This window comes from Mastigoproctus giganteus, chromosome 1 (assembly GCF_048544385.1).
Source record: "Mastigoproctus giganteus isolate SK-2022 chromosome 1, ASM4854438v1, whole genome shotgun sequence".
Taxonomy (NCBI): domain Eukaryota; kingdom Metazoa; phylum Arthropoda; class Arachnida; order Uropygi; family Thelyphonidae; genus Mastigoproctus; species Mastigoproctus giganteus.
Window position 1 is genome coordinate 203,622,496 of NC_143575.1, and position 21,832 is coordinate 203,644,327.

Sequence of the window (21,832 nt, forward strand, 5' to 3'; positions counted from 1 at the left end):
TGCCTCACACAGCACCTTGCACTGTGCTAATGAACATTGAACTTTAATAGTAGTAGTAGTAGTGGTGGCATGTGATGCAAGAAAGAAAGTGTGTGAGCTTATGAAGCATCAGCCAAAAGAAAAAAAAATCACACCATTCCCTCCAAATCCCTGTCCAGTTTCTCCTTAAATTTATTTAACCTGTCAACTTCCACAACGACAGATGGAAGTTTGTTCCAGCAATTAACCACCCGCTGGCTAAAGGCAAATTTCCGCACATCTATTCTACATCTGTCTTTTCTTAATTTGATTTGAAAATATGCCCCCTTAGGTTCGTAATCTGAACAAGTGGAAGGATCCCATCAGAATTCAGCGTGCTCAACCCATTCAAGGCCTTATATACCTCAATCATATCACCGCGCAGGTGCCTAGTCTCCAGCCACTGCAATTTGCAGAACTTAAGCCTCTCTTGGTAAGAGGATCCCTTCATTCCCCTCACCAATCTTGTTGCCCTTCTCTGTACACGCTCAAGTAAATCTACATTTTCCTAAAATGAGGCCTCCAGACCTGTACGCAGTACTCAAGGCGTGACCTGACCATTGCCTTATACAGAGGGACAATCACCTCCTCCTCCCTGCTAGCAAAATTCCTATATATCATTGACAAAACCCCATGACCTGCCCTGGCAGCATGTCTGCATGTCTCAGAAACTTCATATCTGACTGCACAATTACTCCCAGGTCTTTTTCATTTTCTACCACCTTAAGTGTAGTACCACACAGTTGGTACGTTTCTCTGGGGTTACTTCTACCCATATGCAGTACTTTGCATTTGTCAAGGTTAAACTTCAGTTGCCACTTCTTAGCCCACCTGCCCAAATTATCTAGATCCTGTTGCAGTAGCACACTGCCATTACTGTCATACAGTAACTCGGCCAATTGTTTTGTGGCTGGTGTGGTTCACCTTGAAGGGACCCAAACATCTTTAAATCTCCACAAACATCCAATTTATAATAGTCAGTACTCTTACTAAGTCATCCAATTCTTGCTGATCATATAAATGTGCCGCTTTACTTGAACAGCCTTCTGAAGTGTAGCCAGGTGACAGATATCCTGTTAACCTGATTCATCATCCAATTCTGAACTATTTACCGGAGGGTGGACTGGGTATTGAAAGGTTTTCACTACGTGCATGCGTCGGAAAAAATAGAGAATGGAGTACTGGGATATTAGTCATACTTCATATTTCTGTAGTGTTCTTTATTATGAACAGGTTACGCAACAGGATACGACGGTTCTACACTCTGTATGGCTGTACTGATTGGGAAATTTTGAAAAATTTTGTTCTCTCCCAATCAATGTTTTCAGAATTTTTACTTGAACTATATTAGGGCGTATAATTTATTCATCTGGATTATGACTAATGCTAATTTCGTAATACAGACAAAAACGAAATGCCAGAAACTCTGCATTTGATTTGATTAGACCCAAGTCTCTTACTAAGTCATCCAATTCTTGCTGATCATATAAATGTGCCGCTTTACTTGAACAGCCTTCTGAAGTGTAGCCAGGTAACAGATATCCTGTTAACCTGATTCATCATCCAATTCTGAACTATTTACCGGAGGTGGACTGGGTATTGAAAGGTTTTCACTACGTGCGTGCGTCGGAAAAAATAGAGAATGGAGTACTGGGATCCTGTTAACCTGATTCATCATCCAATTCTGAACTACACTACAGCTTATCAAAGTTTAAAAAATTAGCAGACTTTTTAAACTTTGATACTAGAGAAAAACAATAGCACGTTGGACTCAGCATACAAAATACATACAGGGTGATTCACTACCAGTGCGACAAACTTGCAGGAGGTGTAGGGGGCACAAAGACGAATCGGAATCACATAGTATTGCAGGGTCCGAAATGCCTTCGTCATGCGGTAGAGGACGTTGAACGGGAGGTCGCGTGAACAGCGATCCCGCTGGAAGTCAGCATTTGCGAACCGTTTCTGTTGAAGAAACCAAGTAGCAAAAGTCCTCCGGAGTGGATAATCCGCAGGCTACAATGATTGGACGCGTTGCAGATGGTATGAACTCATTTGGTTTGTTGACAGTATCCTTCATACAGTGGATTGGGAAATACCCAATCGTTGGCCTATCGCTCGAGTACTCGTACTCGGATTGCCTTCTGCAAGACGTAGGACATTCTCCTCATTGTCTACCGTCCTCATCGTTAGCTCTCGATTCATGGTACCTCTCGTGAAACAACCAGTCTCACGTAACCTTCTGTGCACACGTGCGAAAATCGTATGATGAGGAGCACGCCTGTACGGGAAACGTTCCTGGTACAAGCGCAGAGCGGCGCGCCCGTTACAGTCCGCAACTCCATACGAGAGGTGCATGTCGGCCAGTTCAACGTTTGAATACTCGTCCATCCTACTGCCTCGGGAACCGGTTCGCAAATGCTAACTTCCAGCAGGATCGCTGTTTACGCGACCTCCCGTTCAATGTCCTCTACCGCATGACGAAGGCATTTCGACCCTACAATGCTATGTGATTCCGATTCGTCTTTGTGCCTCCTACACCTCCTGCAAGTTTATCACATTGGTGGTGAATCACCCTGTATACAATACATGCAAAGGAACACTTTAGCTATAGAGGACCACTGTTAAATAACGTAATAAATTATTCACAGTTTAATTGTGTTTTTCACCGTACTTGTTCATTGCCTGATAAAACTTTCACGGGCATATTTTAAACCTGATAAATCCCTCTTATATAAGTATTTATGGCGAAACATTACATCCACGTGGATGTGATTTTAATCAGAGGTATTGTTAAAAAGCAAATATCTTAAATTTTTGTGCAGGGCTTATAAATCTATGTTTTAATAAAATATGATTTCTCTGGCTTATACATTATGTATTATTCCATGTATATTTAGGTGGAATAATAAGGAAGATCTGCAACTAGGTGGAAGGATGGGATCAGTGAACTTTTGGGCGTGACATTTTGCGATGCTGTTCGTATAGCACATGATCGATGCAGTTGGAGAAAGCTTCTTCTTCTTCTTCTTCTACTGTAGGAAGAAGAAGATATTTACGTAAAACTAAAATGAACTTCGGAATTCTGTGTTATCTTTATACATAAATAAAGATAACACAGAAATATAAAATATTTTTATACATAAAGATAACTCCCGATATAAATGAATAAAAATCTCCATTTCTACTTGTCCAGTTTTATATCATTATTATTATTCTTATTATTATTTAAAAAATAATAATAATAAAAAACTCTTATTTATAACAATTAATAATTATTGATTATTATTAACAATAATTATTGCATCATACATTTATAAGTATTTATGGATATAAATGCTTATAACTGTGTTAAACATTGCAGAATATAAGATAAAAACCATGCCTTGACTATTCTTTGTTATACATTTTAATTATTGTTAAAAATAATCTTAAGTTTATGAGTTTTGAAGAATCACTCAATTTAATATATTTTTTTATATATTCAAGATGTCAAAGCACTTGTAATTAATAAAACATAGTCTATTTTTAGATCTTGAATATAAGATTAAGTAAGGATTGATTTCGTTTCTTACATTACATATCTGTAGTTTCAGAATTCATTTCATGTAATTTTTAACCGAAGTCAATATCAAAGATGGGGGATTTCTAGGTTTAATATATGTGGTCTTAATAATGTGTAAAAGTTGGGAGTTTAGGAAAGGTGGAAGAATAAAAATTTACTATAATTTATTTACGTGTGGTTTAATAGTGTTTACAAGTGGTTCAGGTGTTCACTTTAGAGGACATCGCACTTTGCTTATTATGAAGAATATAGCAATATATGCATGCAAGTCATGAAAGAATGGCTAAACATTTCTATATTTATAACATTTACAATGTTTGAAATGTCATAAATTAATAGTAAATAAGAGCAACAATTTTAATGCAAATTTTTAAAAGTTCTGCAAATTACTTTCGCCCAAGTCTCCGAGAAATCTGTCAATCCTCGGTATATGGCATTGCGCATTATACATAAGAGAAAATTAAATGCTATAATATTAAGCTGAAGTACCAGTAGCTCAGTGCTTGAAGGTATTGGTCCATATCCTATATCAACTTAATATATATCCATCCAGGAAACCATTATCATCAACTATTTCCATTGACATCTACAACTCATAATATATATATAAACTAAACGTTGGGTGTGGTATGGTGTGATGTAAAACAATGTAATTTACACTGCACAGAACAATTATGCAGATATAAACCGTGGCTATATAAACTAGCATACCTAAAGTATTCGAACATCATCACGTAAAGAGGGAGGGGAGAAAAAAAAAAGCTTTAATTTATCAAACTTGGAGCACACCTTTGGCCTCAAATGGCAGCAGCATCAATATCTCGAATATTGCTGCGCCATTATATTATGTCTGTATACGTGTGTATTCATGGCCGATTTGCATCTTTTGCTGACTGAAAAACCTGCTCTCTTCGCCTGAGATCGGGTAACTGTATCCTCGACTGAAGATGCCCTTGAGAATTTGTCCATTCTCTGATAGAATTGTAGCCCAGACCTCTCCACATGACTAACAAGTAGTAACAAGAGTTTTCCAAACCTTGACAAAATAGTGTCAAAACTACTACATCGCCAAGGTATAAAGGGATGGTTGAGTGGGAGACAGCAGAGTGGTAATAAATAATACGTGGACTAACGTTATTAGTGGAGTCCCTCAGGATTCGTTCGGTGCTAGGCCCATTATTTTGTGTATTTATCAATTATATCGATGAAGGTATATCAGGCTTAATGTCCAAGTTTGCAGATGATACGAAGGTTGGCAGGGTTGTTAATGATAGTAAAGACAGTATGCTACTGCAACAGGATCTAGAAAAGTTAGGTAGATGGGCTGAGAAGTGACAACTGAAGTTTGATATTGACAAATCCAAAGTACTGCATATGTGTAGCAGTAACGCAAGAGAAACGTACAAACTGTGTAGTACTACACTCAAGGAGGTGGAGAATGAAAAAGACCTGGGACTAATTGCGCAGTGAAATATGAAGTTCTCTGAGCAGTGCAGACGGGCTGCCAGAGCAGGTTATGGAGTTTTGTCAATGATATATAGGAATTTTGCTAGCAGAGACAAGGAGGTGATTATACCTTTGTATAAGGCAATGGTCAGGCCACACCTTGAGTACTGCGTACAAGTCTGGAGGCCTCATTTTAGGAAGGATGTAGAGTTGCTAGAACAAGTACATAGAAGGGCAGCACGATTGGTGAGAGGAACAAAGGGGTTCTCTTACCAGGAGAGGCTTAAATTCTGTAAGTTGCAGCATCTGGAGACTAGGCACCTGCGAGGTGATCTGATCGAGGCGTACAAGGCCTTGAATGGTTTGAGCAGGCTCAATGCTGATGGGATACTTCCGCTTGCTCAGATTAAGAACCTGAGGGGGCATAGATTTAAATTGAGGAAAGACAGTTGTAGAATACATGTGCCGAAGTTTGCCTTTAGCCAGCGGGTAGTTGATTGCCGGAACAGACTTCCATCTGTTGTTGTGGAAGTTGATAGCTTAAATAAATTTAAGACTGAACTAGACAAACATTTGGAGTGACCGGATGGGTGAAATGGCAAGGTTTTTCTTTTGGCTGATGCTCTATAAGGTTGCTTTCTTGCATCATATGCCGCAACTAATGCTAATGGTTTGGAAAAGGCTCTGGTTCGAATTCCATCAGTGATGCTAGAAACTGTTTGAGATTTTTTTTCTCAAATATTATATATATATATATATATATCATCACAATTCCCTGTTGCCCGCTCATTCATTTCTCACTCATTGCAGTCGCCAATTCAGTTGCTAGAGTAGCGGCCAGCAACTGAATTGTGGAACGCTGATCAGGTCAGTAGCCTGACTAGCGTTCCACTTCACCTCAAAAGTGTTCGATCGGATTCAGGTTTAAACTCTCCCCCCACCGGCCAAATGGGCTGTTAGACTTCGTTTTTCTCAAACCAGTTTTTTTACACTGCTGGCTTATGAGATAGAGCACGCCCGCACTGGAAAATAGCATACTCATGTCCATACAGTTGGGAGAGTGTGGGCACTAAGATTTCTTCAAGATGTCAGAATACGATTTAGCATTGATGGTTCGTGGTACTACCACTAATGGTCTGAGTTCAAACCACGTCTGAGTTCAGCCCCCATTATGATACAGCGTCCTCCTAATGGTGGTCACCATTGAAACGTGTCTGGCGCTTGTTGGTGTGACATGGGCTCTACAGTTTTCTATGACCTGTAAACGCACTTATGGACACTGCTGTGAACATCTGGAATTCCAACATGATATTTTCCAAAAGTGTAGCTCTATTCACTTTCACCACTTTGTACAAGAAGCGGTGATTTCGATCAGCCAGGCTTAATTGTTATTCTTATTTTAATTATTTGTCTACTTGATCATTTGTGTACACCAACTTCGCTATCGTTTTTCCATCTTTTCAAACACCAGCTAGGTCGACTTTGAAAAATGGGTAGCAGTTCCATGCAAACTGCTGATAAGGCATCGGACGAGTAAATCCTCTGAAAGATCATAAGCGCTTCGTCGTGACTCATTCCGCTCGTTTGCGATATCTATCCTCCTCCCTGCACACTTTTGAATCTGTTCCTGCCCTGCATTCACCTGCTTTACACCATTCACTACATTTGGTCTCCGTCGTAGCTTGGTCGGCACGATACATCACTATTTGTAGAGATCCTGGTTCGATTCCCGTCAGTGACTGAGGGAATTTCTACACTCCATTGTAATTAGCCAATCTCAAGCAGAAGTAGGGTGTTTCAGCGCAAAGTGACCTCTGTACACACTACTATAGACAAATACACGATTTGAATATAAGCGAAAAACTCCGGTATGTTAAAATAACAATTTGAATTTTTGATTATTATTTTATTTTATTTATTTTTTGGTCCGCAGTGCAGGGAGAATTCTCGCATACCTTCTGCAGGCTAGGTAATATATACAGTAAACCCTCGCTAATCCGGATTAACCGATAATCCGGATCTGTGAAGCAAAAGATAGCCCTAAAAGACAAACTTAGAACACAAATAAATGAAAAATTTAATGATGTGTACTGCTCATGACAATAGCTTTTAAAAAAATATCACTGTATTTAAGAACTATAAAAAGACAATAATTTATCCATCGATAGATGGATAAATGTATTTTTTTTTTTTTTTATACATTTATCAGTAGGCGTTGGCGTCGCATGACAAAGCCACCTGATAAATCATTGCTGCGAATATCACTTAAATACAGCTTCTTCAGCAATACTTCTTTTGGCTTTTTTAATGTCTGTCTATTTAATACACTGCTTTTATTACTCCCCACATCGAATTTTAAAGCAAATGCCTTTATATATATATATATATATATTTTTTTTTTTTTTTTTTTTCATGTCTGACACAGTCTTAGCCAATACCAAATTCTTCAGTATTTTTTTTTTTTTTTTCCCGGGAACACCATTTTCAAGTTGTTCTGTCACTTTGAGCTTGTTAATGACAGTTAAAGTAAATTTTTTTCTTTTTATTTCACTGTTTAATACTTTATAAGCCATAATTATATAAAATATGTTAACTTATGTGCATATATACGTATAAAGAAGTACTCAAATGAAGCGATATAAGCAATAACATCCGTCCGACTCTGAGTTCAACAACCATACTGGACAACACGCAAGACAATGTAATTCTTTCTCTCTCTCTCTCTCTCTCTCTGAGCAGTCAGAGTGGCTCATCTGTCTTCCTAATGTCTTTCAAGCAGGCAACTGTGAACACAATTTTTCATATTTCGATCCGGATTAACTGTAACCGGATTAGCGAGGGTTTTATTATTATTATTACGATGAAACTTTCCACATGCATTGCGGTCTGCACATTGGTAACCTTAAAAGCCTATGGAAAAAGCAGAATTGAGATTACGATAATGTTCCTGTCTCGCTCATTTCCCCCACCCTATTTCCATTGCAAATGATCAAAGTTCGAACAGTGAGATCTGGATATGAACATATGGCTTTATCTTTCTTAACTTTAACAATAATTAAAAATATTCAGCTTTAAAGCTCGTACTTCAATGTTTAAAAGTTACTATGGAAAAAATCGCATAAAATTCCGGAACGGAAAAGAAAACGTAAAGAATCAGTATAGTTCGTGTGCTTTCGTTTAAATCTGCAAATGGAGTACAAAGGAAACAAATAAGGTAACACTCCAAACTCGGAAAATATGCCGCCCAATAAAACCCTTAGTGGAGCTTTATTAGAGTAGCGAGAGCGAAGTGGGCGGGGGGAAGGAATGTTGCACTTTGAAGTACTGAATAAACTATAACACCATCTACTGGCACATCTCATCAACGTTGCTTTACTGTGGCTGCTAAGATGGCCGCGCTACAAAACGTGCACAAGGAAGGTCAACATACGAAAACTATTAGTCAGTGACTTTAATGGAAATCAAAAGAGAGTGCACTCTGATAGAGTACACTGCGAGGTGCCCTAGAAGATTACGTACACCAAACAATTGGTCAGTAACTGAAATTCTTCGAGGATACAAACTGTTTGAGAAACACAACTTAAAATAATTAGGTTTCTGTTAACGCTATAGTTGGAACAACATTCCTCGGATGACTTTTAGTAGCAGCTGGGAAGTTAAGTGAAAAACTTCTGTTTCTTATAGTCAACAAATTGAGCCTGCATATCCTTATAAAAGCCATCCTCCTCGAAACGAATAAAATAATTAATAACAAGAAAATACTGACTTCTGCCGTCTATTCCAAATCGTTGGCTGAACGTGTATAAATTTACAGATGAAAGTTTGTTAAAATTCCGTTAAAAAAGAGTCGCTAATATTAAATAGGAAAAAAAATTAAGAGAAATATGAACTTGAATAAGAGAACAAGGAATCATTTAAATATAAAAAATTAATTGCTAAAGACCAATATACTTCCAATATTCGAAATCCACTGGAAGAAACGAACTGTTCTCAAACATCATTAGTCCAAAAAATATATATTCACGTGTATTATGTACTTTATAAATCTTATAATGGGCGTCGACAGCGAGACCAATGACTTCAACTAAACATGCTATATTCAAATTTAAGACAAAGCGTTTTCTCGATTTTGTTTTTCAAACCATTTTTTGGTTTCATCAGAATTATTAAAAATACAATTATGATGAGTTTTGATAAGATAAATATAGCTACTAAAATAAATAGCTCTTATGACAAATGGGCCTGGAGTACTGGTGTCCATGGTTAAATGAATATTAACGTATTTATCCAGTAAATAATATACTGTATTTATTTAACTATAAATACATAGTTAAATAAATAAATACATAAATAGCTCTGTAAATAAAATAATTATGATTTCAGTAAGAGTTTCATATTGGAAAGAATATTTTCAGAAAATTTTCTCTCTCTCTTTTTTTTTTTTTTTTAATGCTTTAACAATACGTCCGTGGATAAACATAGCCATTAAAACACAAAACTTTGTACAAGGAATGGAAAAGTGTAACGTATGATACAAATGAAAATATTCCTCACCGCAGTAAATGGCCATCCCTCTTTCTTGCCGTCTGCCATGGCGAATCTTCGTAACGGTAAGCTTTACGAATGAGAGGAGCACACGAACAACTCAGTTTGTTCCCCATAGCTCCTTCTCACTGGCATCCAATCAGATGCCACATTGACTGGCAGTGAAGGTGATCATCGAGTGCTTGTTAGCTGTCGTCGTGCATCGTTACACAGAAAGTGAGGCTGCAAATAGAGGAAAGTACCTGTTAGTTTTAATCATATTTAACTTCTTTTTGCAAAAATATTCTTCTAAAATATAGTTACACATTTGCAGCAGATTACCTTATAGGCCAAATGCGAGTCCTTTAACACCAATGATCAAACCCAATAACATTTCCTGGGCGTAACCAGAAATTTATACGGGGGTTGGTCAACTCATCTTGGGGAGTGTAGTGTATATATCTGCTATATTAATTTATTTATTACCGCATATACGAAAATTCGACTGCTGTTTTAACTTAAAAAGAAAAAAAAAACTGAGTACCGTTTCCTTTTATTTTTTATGAGTGTCTAAAAAGGATAGTAAAAAGCTAACAATATGACTTTGTAATAATTTGAACTGATTATGATAAAAATATATGAATTTCTTGGGGGAAAAGGGATACAAATGCATTCTTTATTCCTGGATGCACTCCGGTTGCTTCAACTTCATAAGCAACTTTGAATCCATGAATATAGCTGTGTAGAATAGATAACAAGTCTCAGAATAAATAACAACTGTGACAACGATGTGTACCACTCGATGGGAGGGAAGAGGAAGGGAGTGGATTAAAAAGTTCGTATAGCCATATTGCATTAAGGAAAACTAGTTCAAGAAGGTTTTGTTTTTTTTTAAGTATGTTTTAATTTTAGAATCATGAACTGTAAGAGATATAATATGATGCAGGTTGATGTCTACCTAACGGCTACTTGATTATTGTGTAACAAAATTATTGATATTTCTGTATCTTTAATAATTTAAGTATGCTCAGAAAAATTTCGGTATTAATGATAAGATTATTTAGAAGGTAAAACGCATTTTTAATATTTATGATTTATATCTTCGCTACTCTCCAAAAGGAATCCGGACACAAGTCGGTTTCACTTTGGGTGGTGTAGGCCAGTGCTTCTCAAAGTGGGCGATATCGCCCCCTGGGGAGCGTTTGAATTATCCATGGGGAGATAGGCATGAAAGGGGGCGACAGGGGGGCGATAGGCATGAAAGGGGGTGGATGCAGCACCATCAATGATTGGCCGTTACAAGGGTTTTATGGCTTATTTAAAAAATGCTGTGCCAAATATCATTACTGCTCATTGTGTCATTCACCGTCAGCATTTAGTTGCGAAAACACTTGATAATCAACTGCACAATTCTCTACAAATTGTTATTACTGCTCTGAACAAAATTAAAGCACATTCTTTGAATGATCGTATATTTCGAAAGCTTTGTGATCAAAACAGTGAAGATTTTGAACGATTGATACTTCACTCAGAGGTTCGGTGGCTGTCAAAAGGCAACTGTCTCAACAGATTTTATGAACTCTTTGATACTGTTGTCGAGTTTTTTGAAGATAGGAACAACGACCTTAGTAATGACCTCAAGAAAATGAAAGCTGATATTGCTTATCTTGCAGATTTATTTACTAGATTCAACTCAACGAACTTACATTTACAAGGACAAGATGTAACTCTTATTAAGGCGAAAACTCAAATTTCAGCATTTATTTCAAAATTAAAGCTTTTTATGCGCAACGTAGGACGACGTGAATTGTATCAGTTTCCAAATCTGTTGGAAACAGAGAAAAAAGAAAAAAATAGCTGATGAAACTCTACTAACTTTTTGTAATCATCTAGAAATGTTGCACGGAGATATGCAGGAAAGGTTCGAAGATCTCCTTAATTTGAAAATTCCAGATTGGGTTATAAATCCTTTTTTAAATAATGACGATGGTGGACGTTTTGTAGAAGAATTGATTGAGTTACAAAATGAAGTTCAACTGAAGCCAAAATTTCAAAATTCATATCAGGAATTTTGGTTACAAAATAAAATCCCTGACCATTATCCTGCACTGTGGGGAATTGTAAAAAAAATTACTTATTTCTTTTCCAACATCATATCTAGTCGAAACCGGTTTCAGTGCTGTATCTCAATTGCTGACAAAACAAAGAAATTGTCTAGATGTTGTTAAACGTGGCTATTTACGACTTCTATTTACAGATATTAAACCTAATATTGATAAGCTAATAAATCTCCACCAAGCTCACCCATCGCATTAAATATTAAAATATAATTAACTATTTCCATTAATATCGTGACTTATTTATGTAATTAACTTTAATTTTTATGACTTAATTTAAGTGACTATAACTGACTTTATTTATGTAGTTGTAATTTTTTACGAACAAGGAATAAAGTGCAGTAAATAGTTTTCTTTATAATTCACACACATACATGCAGGGCTGCATTTACGTTTTTGGAGGTAAACAAGACAAATATTCATTTCAGTTATTTAGCTTCACTTTATATTGGTGGGCTAAAAAAAAGCCCTCGCCAGGGCTTTTTTTTAGGACGGCGGTGATCCAAAAAAAGTTTGGGAAGCATTGGTGTAGGCTGTCACTGTCAGTCACTTCAATACCGTGTTGATCCCCTTTTGACTGCTATGAGTAGAGTTTCTTGAGTAGAGTTTCCACCAACGAACAAAAGAACGGTCTTCATTCCTCCTGCAGAACAGTGACCAGTAGGGTTACAAATGAGGGTGTGTTGTTCTGGCTTTCACCCGATGTTCCAGTTCATCCCATAAGTATTCTATTCTAAACCGGACTCTGAGCTGGGTATTCCAACTTTTGGGTATGTATATCCATTACTCTTTCTCGAACAGCCCGGTGGTGTGGCGTGGAGCATTATCCTGTTAAAACCAACATGGGTGTGTACCAAATAACTGTCACATCGGGAAGAAGTACGGAATTGTCCAAAACGTTAAGGTAGGCGTCGACGTTCATGATTCCAAGCAACCACCAAAACTTCTAGGCCACACCGTGAGAAACGCACCATAATCCACTTCCTCTGCCCTCGTGAGTAGCACAATTGGTAGAATCGCCGTCCTCCCCCACACTGGATGGAAAAGACCTGAGCGAGTCCCGTCGATAACGGGAGGAATTTTTATGAGCCCTTTTCACAATGTGGCTAAGATAGTCGGTCTCAGGCGAGAATAGCATGGTTTTCCTCCCGGAAACTCGGGTTCTTCGTCTATCAAACAAAAAATCGACGTCAGAACACACGCGATTTAAAGACAATGTACACGGAGAAATATGGCCTTAGTCGCTTATGCTCCTAAAACCCTACTACAACAACCACCTCTGAATTTCATTATTGGCACAATGAACTCCACATCAGACATTCTCCACACCCGCCTATTTCATTGGAATAGCGATATTCTTCACTTCATGGAACAGGCTTGCATCGTGCAAGTCGAACCCACTGACTATGGTTGGCGATGTTTTGCTTATGTGCCGTTGCTCTCCCATTTAAACCGAGACTGTGGAGCTCCATACGTAGTCGTACAGACTTCAAAACCTTGTTTATAACTTAACAGAGTTAGCATAGTGGTTAATGTTTTGCAGAGATGACTGACGAGACTGTTGTACTATCACTCCGACTACGGTCTCATCACGTGAAGTGAGCTTCCTTGACCTTTCTTGGGTTGCTGCACGGTGGTCGTACCGTCATGCTTCCAATTCACGATAACATCATCGCAAACGGTCGAATTTGGATAGTGTAGGCTCTTAGAAATTGTGAGACCATAAGGTTCCTCTCGAAATTAATCAGCTGGACTCTACGTGCCATGACGAGAACAAATAATTCGTATGACTCATACTCCTGTATTAAAAACTGGCCTGAGTCACTTGTTTATCTGGGAATGTCCATAGGGACTACGAAACCAGAGGTATCTATATACTTTTTGCAGGATATTGCATCTTACCCAAGTTTTAGTTTTCAGACTGTTTGTGACTACCAGTCGAGGTTATAAGCGCTTTCCAGGGTTCCTCTTCTAAAGCATATCAAGCAAAAGATTTTAGCAGGTATCAAACTCTGCAGTGCGTATGAAGCATATGGCCCATGACTTGCAACCTATGGGTGAAAAGTCATGGGACCTGACTTCTGTTGTGGTTATTGTTTGTTTTTTATTTGGTTTTTAGGAGCATTAGCAACTAAGGCCATATTGCTCCGGGAATATGCGGTGGTCATTCCCTGACCTTTCCGCATCCTCTGTATTTGGTGGTGACGGGCTCGAACCCCGGTCTAATCAAGAAGCGTGTGCTACGCACTGCTGCTCCTTCCCACCTGGCTACGGAGGCGACCTTCTGTTGTGGGAACTGCCGATTAACATTAGAATGAACGCTATGTGATATCTAGATGTCCATGTCATTTGCAAATTTCTCAAAATTTGCAGAGCCAACTAACCACCATGACTTACTTTTTTATATAATGTGTGTGTGTGTGTGTGTGTGTGTTTGTGCGTGCGTGCGTGCGCGCGAACGCAATGAAGACAATTTCCAGTCTTCACACAATGAAGACAATGAAGACAATTTCCGTCTCAATCTGCGGATTGAGACGCTCATCTGATAAACACGACCACGACAATTGCGATTGCAATGAAGAAAATTACATTTAAATCTCTACATAAACTGTGCATCTCTTTCAAGAAAATCTCCATATTTCCATAATCAGAGAAAACTCTCTTGGCATAAAGAGAAACATCATCGAGCAAAGCTCTCATTAGTCAGATGCTGAAGTACGACTGTAATTTTTAGTACCAATGAGACTTTCACTAGTTGATGTGTTTTTGTTTATGTCAGGATTAAAGTTAGGGTAAACAGAGTTTAACCAGAAACATCTAATTTACTGGAAGAGACACCTTACTGTTGTATCCTTCTAAGTAGTTTATTCCTTGTGCTACTGTTCAGATGTGAATAGTCTTTTTGAAGAAGTTTTCACCGATCATAATTCGTCAAAGTGATGTCTGCTCATAGACAGATCAAAAAAAAAAAAAAAAAAAAATACTAAACGCTGCTTTGCTTCGAAAAACGGGAACAAATTTCAGTTAAATTCTGTAGCTCACCCAATTCATATAAAGGAAGACAATGAAAATGCAAGGCCCGAAAAGAAAAATCAACTATAAAAGCTATAAATGGGATAGTAAGTGATCTTGATCAGATATCTCATTATAGAATGGGGCTTCAACATGCTGGATTCCATGGATCAGCACTGTATAAGGTAGATAGCATGTCAGAGAAAGCCCAGTAAACACAATGCAATCAACAATTTTGAGGTACAAGTAGACAAGGCTTGCTGCTGCCACTTCACATTAAGCTTCTTTCCAGAATAATACCTAAGTAGAGAAGAAAGATGATGATGTGTTCAGGGCTGAAAATTATATTTGACGTTACTTCTAACAATCAGTAAAAAAGATTCGCCGAAATATATATATATATTTTTTTTTGATAAATGTAAAAATATTAAATAAATACCCTTCTTCATCCTCAAAAATTATTAAAATCTTAAACAATCTTTAACGGGTGATATAAAGCCTACATTTCTAAATATAAGCATGAAAAATACAAACACGCATACGCTCATAATCTCATAAGCGGTTGCATAGTTTGCCGCCAGACGTCAGTATTTTACCCGGACTTCAATCTAACCCTTTGGTAGAAAGGAAAAAAGTTTATGGTACTTTCGTGGTTTCGCTATTTCTTTTATTCATTTATACACAGTAAAATTTTAACTGTGCATGAAAAGCACCATGAGGACAGCAATTCTGCAGCAAATATTGATAGAATTACACACGCAAAGAAAACTACTTCAGGATCCCTGCTATCCCTTAGCATTCCACTGCAGTCAGATATTTGAAGAAACGAGACACGTTCTTGACCGTTCCAGGTCAAGTAGACCATATATACTTGTAGCAATAATAGTGTTTGCCCGTGCGAAGAAGAAAAGAAAACCACAGGAGACACCTCGTTATAGGAAGAGAAGGACACTAAGGAATATCTGACGTTAAGTGTCTCGGCCAACTTTCCTTAAAGCACTTCAAAGTTTTGTGAATCATGTTAATATATAAAATCGGAATATTAATATCCATAAAGGGTTCTGAAGCCGAGTTTATTTTGAGAAAACAACCGGAAAATCCAAATAAAACTTTCCTGGTGTCAGTTTACCGTAGGTTAATAGGACCTCAATGAAATATCGAAACATATTTCATGGAGATACGAGTTCATGGAGTCACTCAGATATAACGGATGCAGAATTTTAATATGGGGAAGGGGATGTACAATGTGTACTGAAAGGACAGACAGTACAGGATGAGGGTAAGCGTTATTCTCTTAGTTAAGAATCATACTAAATCTAAGGCAGTACATGCATTTCACATGGCTGGCCTGTATTGAATCAGTTTGTGTGACGTAAGCATTAGGAAAACAAAAATGAGAGTCAGAGTGTGTTATAATCCTAATGACTGTAATGAGTATAATGAATAACTATACAGAGAAAGAGTAGGCCCGTACATCACAATGCCTTATAATGGGGGGATTTTAACTTTCCAGATATTGATTGGAACTTGTGGGTTAGTTACTCGCACTCTAGCAAAACTTTTGTGGATTTACTGGATGACTGTTTTCTAGAGAAGCAAAACAGGCAGCATGTTAGACAGGCAATAACAGAGAAAAACTGCACCACCTTAAAAAAAAGCAACATTTTTAGTGAAACGTATAAGATATTATTTGATTATAGTAATTTTGTTTGTCGCAAAGCAAAGGTATTGCGTCAGATAACGCTTCTATTTCATCAGCCGTTTCTATAAATATGGCCTTGGAAGGATATACACGCTCATTAGTAACTTGTTTTGCGGAGGTGTAAGCATGGCTATATATGTTCAGTTGACACAAAGAAATAAAAAAAAATTTTTTTTGCTGTTGCTCTGTCCCAGGAAGGGCTTTCTACGCGTGCTATTGCTGATAAAATAGGCTGCCACCATTCAACAGTACCCCGGGTGCTGATATTCAAGTGTGAAACCGGTGATGTGAAGAGAAGACCTGGATCAGGCCGTAAGAGAGTGACTACGCCTCCCCAAGATCGATATTTGAAACGGCTATGCCTTCGTAATCGCCATGCTAGTGCTGCTGATCTAACACTGGATTTTGAGATGGCCTCTAGTGTTGAAACAAGTGCACGAACTATCCAAAGACGGCTTTCGGAATGTGGTCAGCTTGCCTATCGGCCCAAGAAAAAGCCTTTGTTGACCCAACAAATGAGGATGAAGCGACTTGCTTGGGCTAAAACGAATGTTTCAACGATAAAAGAGCACCGTCGTCTTTTCTGACGAATCGAAATTCAATCTGTATGGCTCGGATGGGAAGCGATAGGTCAGAAGACGAAAATCGGAGGTATATCATCCCCCCCCCCCGGTCAGATGGTTTGGGAATGCATAACAAACAAAAGGTGGGGCGGATTAAGTTTATTAACGGAACAGTGAATGCAGTAATTTTGCAGTAACAGTGAATGCAGAAACCTACACTGTTATCTTGGAGGAGTGCCTGAAACCCGTTATGAAGGATCACCACACAGATCCAAAACTGCATTTTTCAACAGGACTCAGCACCTTGCCACACAGCAAAATTGGTAAGTTTTATGCTATTTAGATTTAATGATGAGTTTTTCTTGTCTTACAACAAAAAAATGAGTTTGTCTTCTTGTCTCACAAGGCTTAAAACATACTTACACCAATTTTTTCCATCGTTTTTCTCCCTTAAGGTGCAGTCATACCTCAGAAATGCTGGCATTACAGCGTTGGACTGGCCCGGCAACAGTCAGATTTGAACCCTATTGAAAATTGCTGGTACATAAATGTCGTCTAAAATTGCTCAGAAGAAGCAACAAGTAAAATTCAGGAGTAAGCTGCAGAAGAGCATTGTAAGGGTGTGGTACCACGAAATTGGGCGTACCACGAAATTGGGCAACCGTATATCTAGAAGTTAATTAACTCTATGCCAGATCATTGCAGCTCGAGGAGGAACAACAAAATATTGAGTACTTATTTTGCTGATTTACAGTACATAATACTATTACGTTAACTTGTCATTTCAGTTTGTACACGTAAATGCAATAAAATGCATGTTTGGTTGTAATGATTGCCATTTGCATGATTTCTCATATTTCCATGAATTACGCATTTTACCCTTTGGGAAGATATTTATGGTAATTAGGTATATCGGGTGGAGTCTTTGAATTGGATTTCATTCACAGAGATATATATCCCATCTAACAAATGTATTTCGAAAATTTCTGCAATTCACAATGCAGCGCAAAAATACGTTATTTGAAAAATTCACAAGTGATGCAGTGTTTGTGTCCGCCACTGTAAATATTTAAAAATATTTCAGCAAAAAAATGTAAATGTAATTTAATAATAATGTCTTTATCAGTGGTTGATTACTGGAACAAAGTTCCATCTGTCGTTGTGGAAGTTGTTAGCTTAAATAGATTCAAGGAAGAACTGGATAGGTGAAATGGTCTGTATAAAAGCTTGCTTTCTTGCATCATATGCCACTACTAATGCTAATCATTAACGTCTATAGACATTGCTGCTGAGTCTGAAGCTATCAACAACTGTTTCACGTGGTACGCAGCTGTTTCTGCCAGGTGGATAGATCTTGTTTGCGAATGCTGATTGATTGATTGATTTGGTAGTTGCTGGCGCATCGGCTTCTGTGGCCATATTGCACCTCCCAAGGTTTTTGCAGTACTTTGATCCAAGCCCGAGGCGAGAATCGAACCCGCGACCTTTGGGTTGCCGGGCAGGTACTTTACCCACTCGGCTAGCCCGGTCGGCGCGAATGCTGATACACAGCGATATGAATTAGTCATAACTGTAGCCTGAACTATATTTTTGTACATATTTAAAAATGCACAGTACAGTAATTATTATCTTTTGTAAACGTGACTGAAATTTCATATAATCGTACAGTACTTTTGATTTTTCTCATGTACTCAACAGCACTTGTAATGCTACTTGCACAGATAATCTTCACTCAGTAACGCTGATTTGCTTAAAGGAGTTTTATGATGTATTTTCAGATATTGAAAGCCACTTAACAATACGGCCTGACGTAGCCGAGTGGTCAGGAGAGCGAGTGAAGTAGAACACGCTCTTTGAGTGCACCAGGGTTCAAGCCCCTGACTACTAAATACGATACGTTCGTATTGATTGATTTATTGTAAACTCCGGATTGTAAAAATCAGGAACATTAATAAGACATTTTCAAAATAATCAATGTAGGAATAGATGCCTTCTAATTCCCTGATATAAGGAATGAATACAGCCATACCACTCCGTAAATAATTTAGAATTATGCACCGAAGCGATGAGGCATCAGTATAGTCTGTCTGAAAATGAATGTATTCCATTATGGGTTTCCCATTCTGCAGGATGTAACACTTGACCAACTCAGCCACAGTATGCAAAAATACCCAGTAAACCGTCTCGAGAAGAATTTATTCACTGCTGCTTTTTTTTATTTTTTATCTAAAATAAAAGGCTTATTGTAAATTCATCTTATACTGACGAAATGTAAACGTTAAATATATAAAAAAAAAAATACAATTTTAAATACTGTCAAAAGAAATTTCATTAAATATTTTAAAAAAATAATAAACACGCGAAAGGTAAAAACAGCATAAATGACATTAATGTGCAGTGTAAAATATTACACATCACCTTAGTTAAGCACTGCGATTAGTTAACACACGCTATTATTCCACGGTCAGAAATAACTCATCCAAAAAGAAAATTAACCGATTTTAACAGATTTCGTCCATCTTTGGCTAAAATCCCATGTAAAACAAGAAGTAAATAACTGAAGGAAAATATTTAGCTGCCGGTCGAGATATGTGCATACAATATTTTCTTTCCACTTCAAACAACATGATACTTATACAGTATTTCTTATTCGGTAAAATAGTGCACAGCTGAAAAAAAAATTCAGTTCTATATCTTCCTTTTGTCATATCACAGCTTTTTTTTTTTCCTTTACAAGATTCCATTTCCCGATTTTTCTCTTTTTCAATATCACTTCACAATATTTAACCAATGCTAAAAACTAGGGCAGGATGTTATGCTGGGACTATAAAGAAAAAATATATATATGTAAAAAAAAAAAAGTCCCACTTTCATGAGTCCATACGTGTAGAGATAATATCTCCCTCCCATTTCGTTAAATTTAAGTAACCAGAGCAAACCACGAATAACGAGCAGCCCTTCAATTGAATTCTCAAACTCCAGTGTCTGTATCTGAGAGATCAGAATACTTTTAACAAAGGTTTTTGGGTTCATTAGAACCAATTACTGGATTCCAATAGTCAATTCCGCCTCCTTTTTTTTTTTTTTTTTTAATCTCCAAAAGGGGGAAAGAAATCTGCAAGTCTACCTCTCTCTGCCAGTAACTTGGACGTGGCAGATTGCACGACACGGGCATACAGCAATGAAAATTTACGCTGGAAATAAATGCTGCGAAAATCAAACGTTCTTTTGATGCAATAAGTCATGACACTGTTACAATATTATGAAATCCAAAAATTATTTAAGTATAAAATATGTTATGTCAGATAACTGATTTTGTCTTGATAAACCGTAAAATTTACGCTGGAAATAAATGCTGCGAAAATCAAACGTTCTTTTGATGCAATAAGTCATGACACTGTTACAATATTATGAAATCCAAAAATTATTTAAGTATAAAATATGTTATGTCAGATAACTGATTTTGTCTTGATAAACCGTAAAATAATTACTTATAAATTTGCAAATGTTTCATATTCAGTTGTGATGTTATTACCGTTTCACCAATAACAGATAACCAGAAAGGGTGTAGGGGATCCAGAGTGAATCACTCCACCAAAATGCACCAATTCCCAACCGTTTCCAAGTTTCCTGTTAACGCCGCTAACAGTAAACGCCACTTAGTATTCTCCCCCCATCCCACTTCCAGTAGAGTTCCCCTACTAACGATACATGAGTTGATTAATGTGGTAGTCATTAATCACAGCCGGAGGGTGATGTTAGGTGTCGCGCTGGTGTGAGTAGCCGCCAGGGAATCCATATTTTCCTCTTCCACATCAGACCTCATCGTTCCATACCGTAAGTAAAGACGTTCTACTGGTGTCACTGGTGACTCCGAAGCCGAGGTCAAAGTCAGAAAGGGTTAATATGCGAACATTAATGTAACGATTTTAATTGCGGCGATTTAATTGCATACACACAGTACCACTGAGTGGGAGAGAGAAAGTGTGTGTGGACAGGACTCAGGTTTCAAAGGTTAAGTAAATGTTATCATAACACTTTTTTTTCCGTCATTATTTTTTGTGATTGTTTATTGATGTTTATTCAGTACTCGAACTGGAAGATATTAATAACCGCTAATATTCGGCAAAAAAACAAGATTTTATATATATATATATATATATGATGACCATCTTAACATTTTTGAACTCAAGAATATTAAATATGGTTTGCGCTTTAAAGTAGGAACTTATGTAAAGTGGAAACTTATCAAAAGGAAGGCCTAAGCAGTGCATTCCAGCCCAATTCGAGCACTGCATTCAAAATTATTTTTTAACATTCTCTCTTGTATTCCTAATTTAACTAAAGTCATATTCTATTCTTTAGTTTAATATTTGCACACCAGATGTCACTCCTTGGTTTTTACCTCTTCAACTTGCAGAATTTGTGACAAAGCAAGTGGCGTCGATATATCAGTGGTTTGCGAAAGCGACTGTTTCCCCAAGTGAGCAGTATTCTTTTAATGTAGTATTTAAAAGCCAATCCAGTTGTTTAATCTCTTAAGTGGGTATATTTAATATTTTACTTTCTGCTTAAAAGATAATGGATACAAAAATTTTGCCAGCCTCGAGTTTACAAATAAAAAGATGCCAAATGCAAATAGAACAACGATCCACTGGATCTTTTTATGTTTTAAGGGTGCAAAACACAAAAGTAAAGAGAACTTTTTTTTTTTTTTATACTTTTTGTTTCAGAGAATAAAACTATTTTCTTTTTGAATAGTGTCATGTTAAAATAAAAGTACCATCATTTGCTCTGTAATTCTTGTTTCTTTGATTACTGGAAAGCCAAATCCTATACCAGTTATGTTTTTCAGGGTAAATACCCCAAGCGCTCACATCTGGTA

The 21,832-nt window shown here is 37.4% G+C and overlaps 1 protein-coding gene across 7 annotated transcripts in view; it reads right to left on the reverse strand.

The window, feature by feature from the left end:
• The window catches only part of LOC150091454 (protein still life, isoform SIF type 1-like), a 1,372,582-nt gene that overhangs the window by 1,048,312 nt on the left and 302,438 nt on the right, over positions 1 to 21,832 (reverse strand). For all 7 annotated transcript variants that reach the window (XM_090375616.1, XM_090375656.1, XM_090375640.1 and 4 more), the window contains exon 2: positions 9,584 to 9,796. In XM_090375616.1, coding sequence (XP_090231742.1) covers positions 9,584 to 9,690 — 107 coding nt within the window. In that variant the 5' untranslated portion in view covers positions 9,691 to 9,796. The remainder of the gene's footprint in view (positions 1 to 9,583; positions 9,797 to 21,832) is intronic.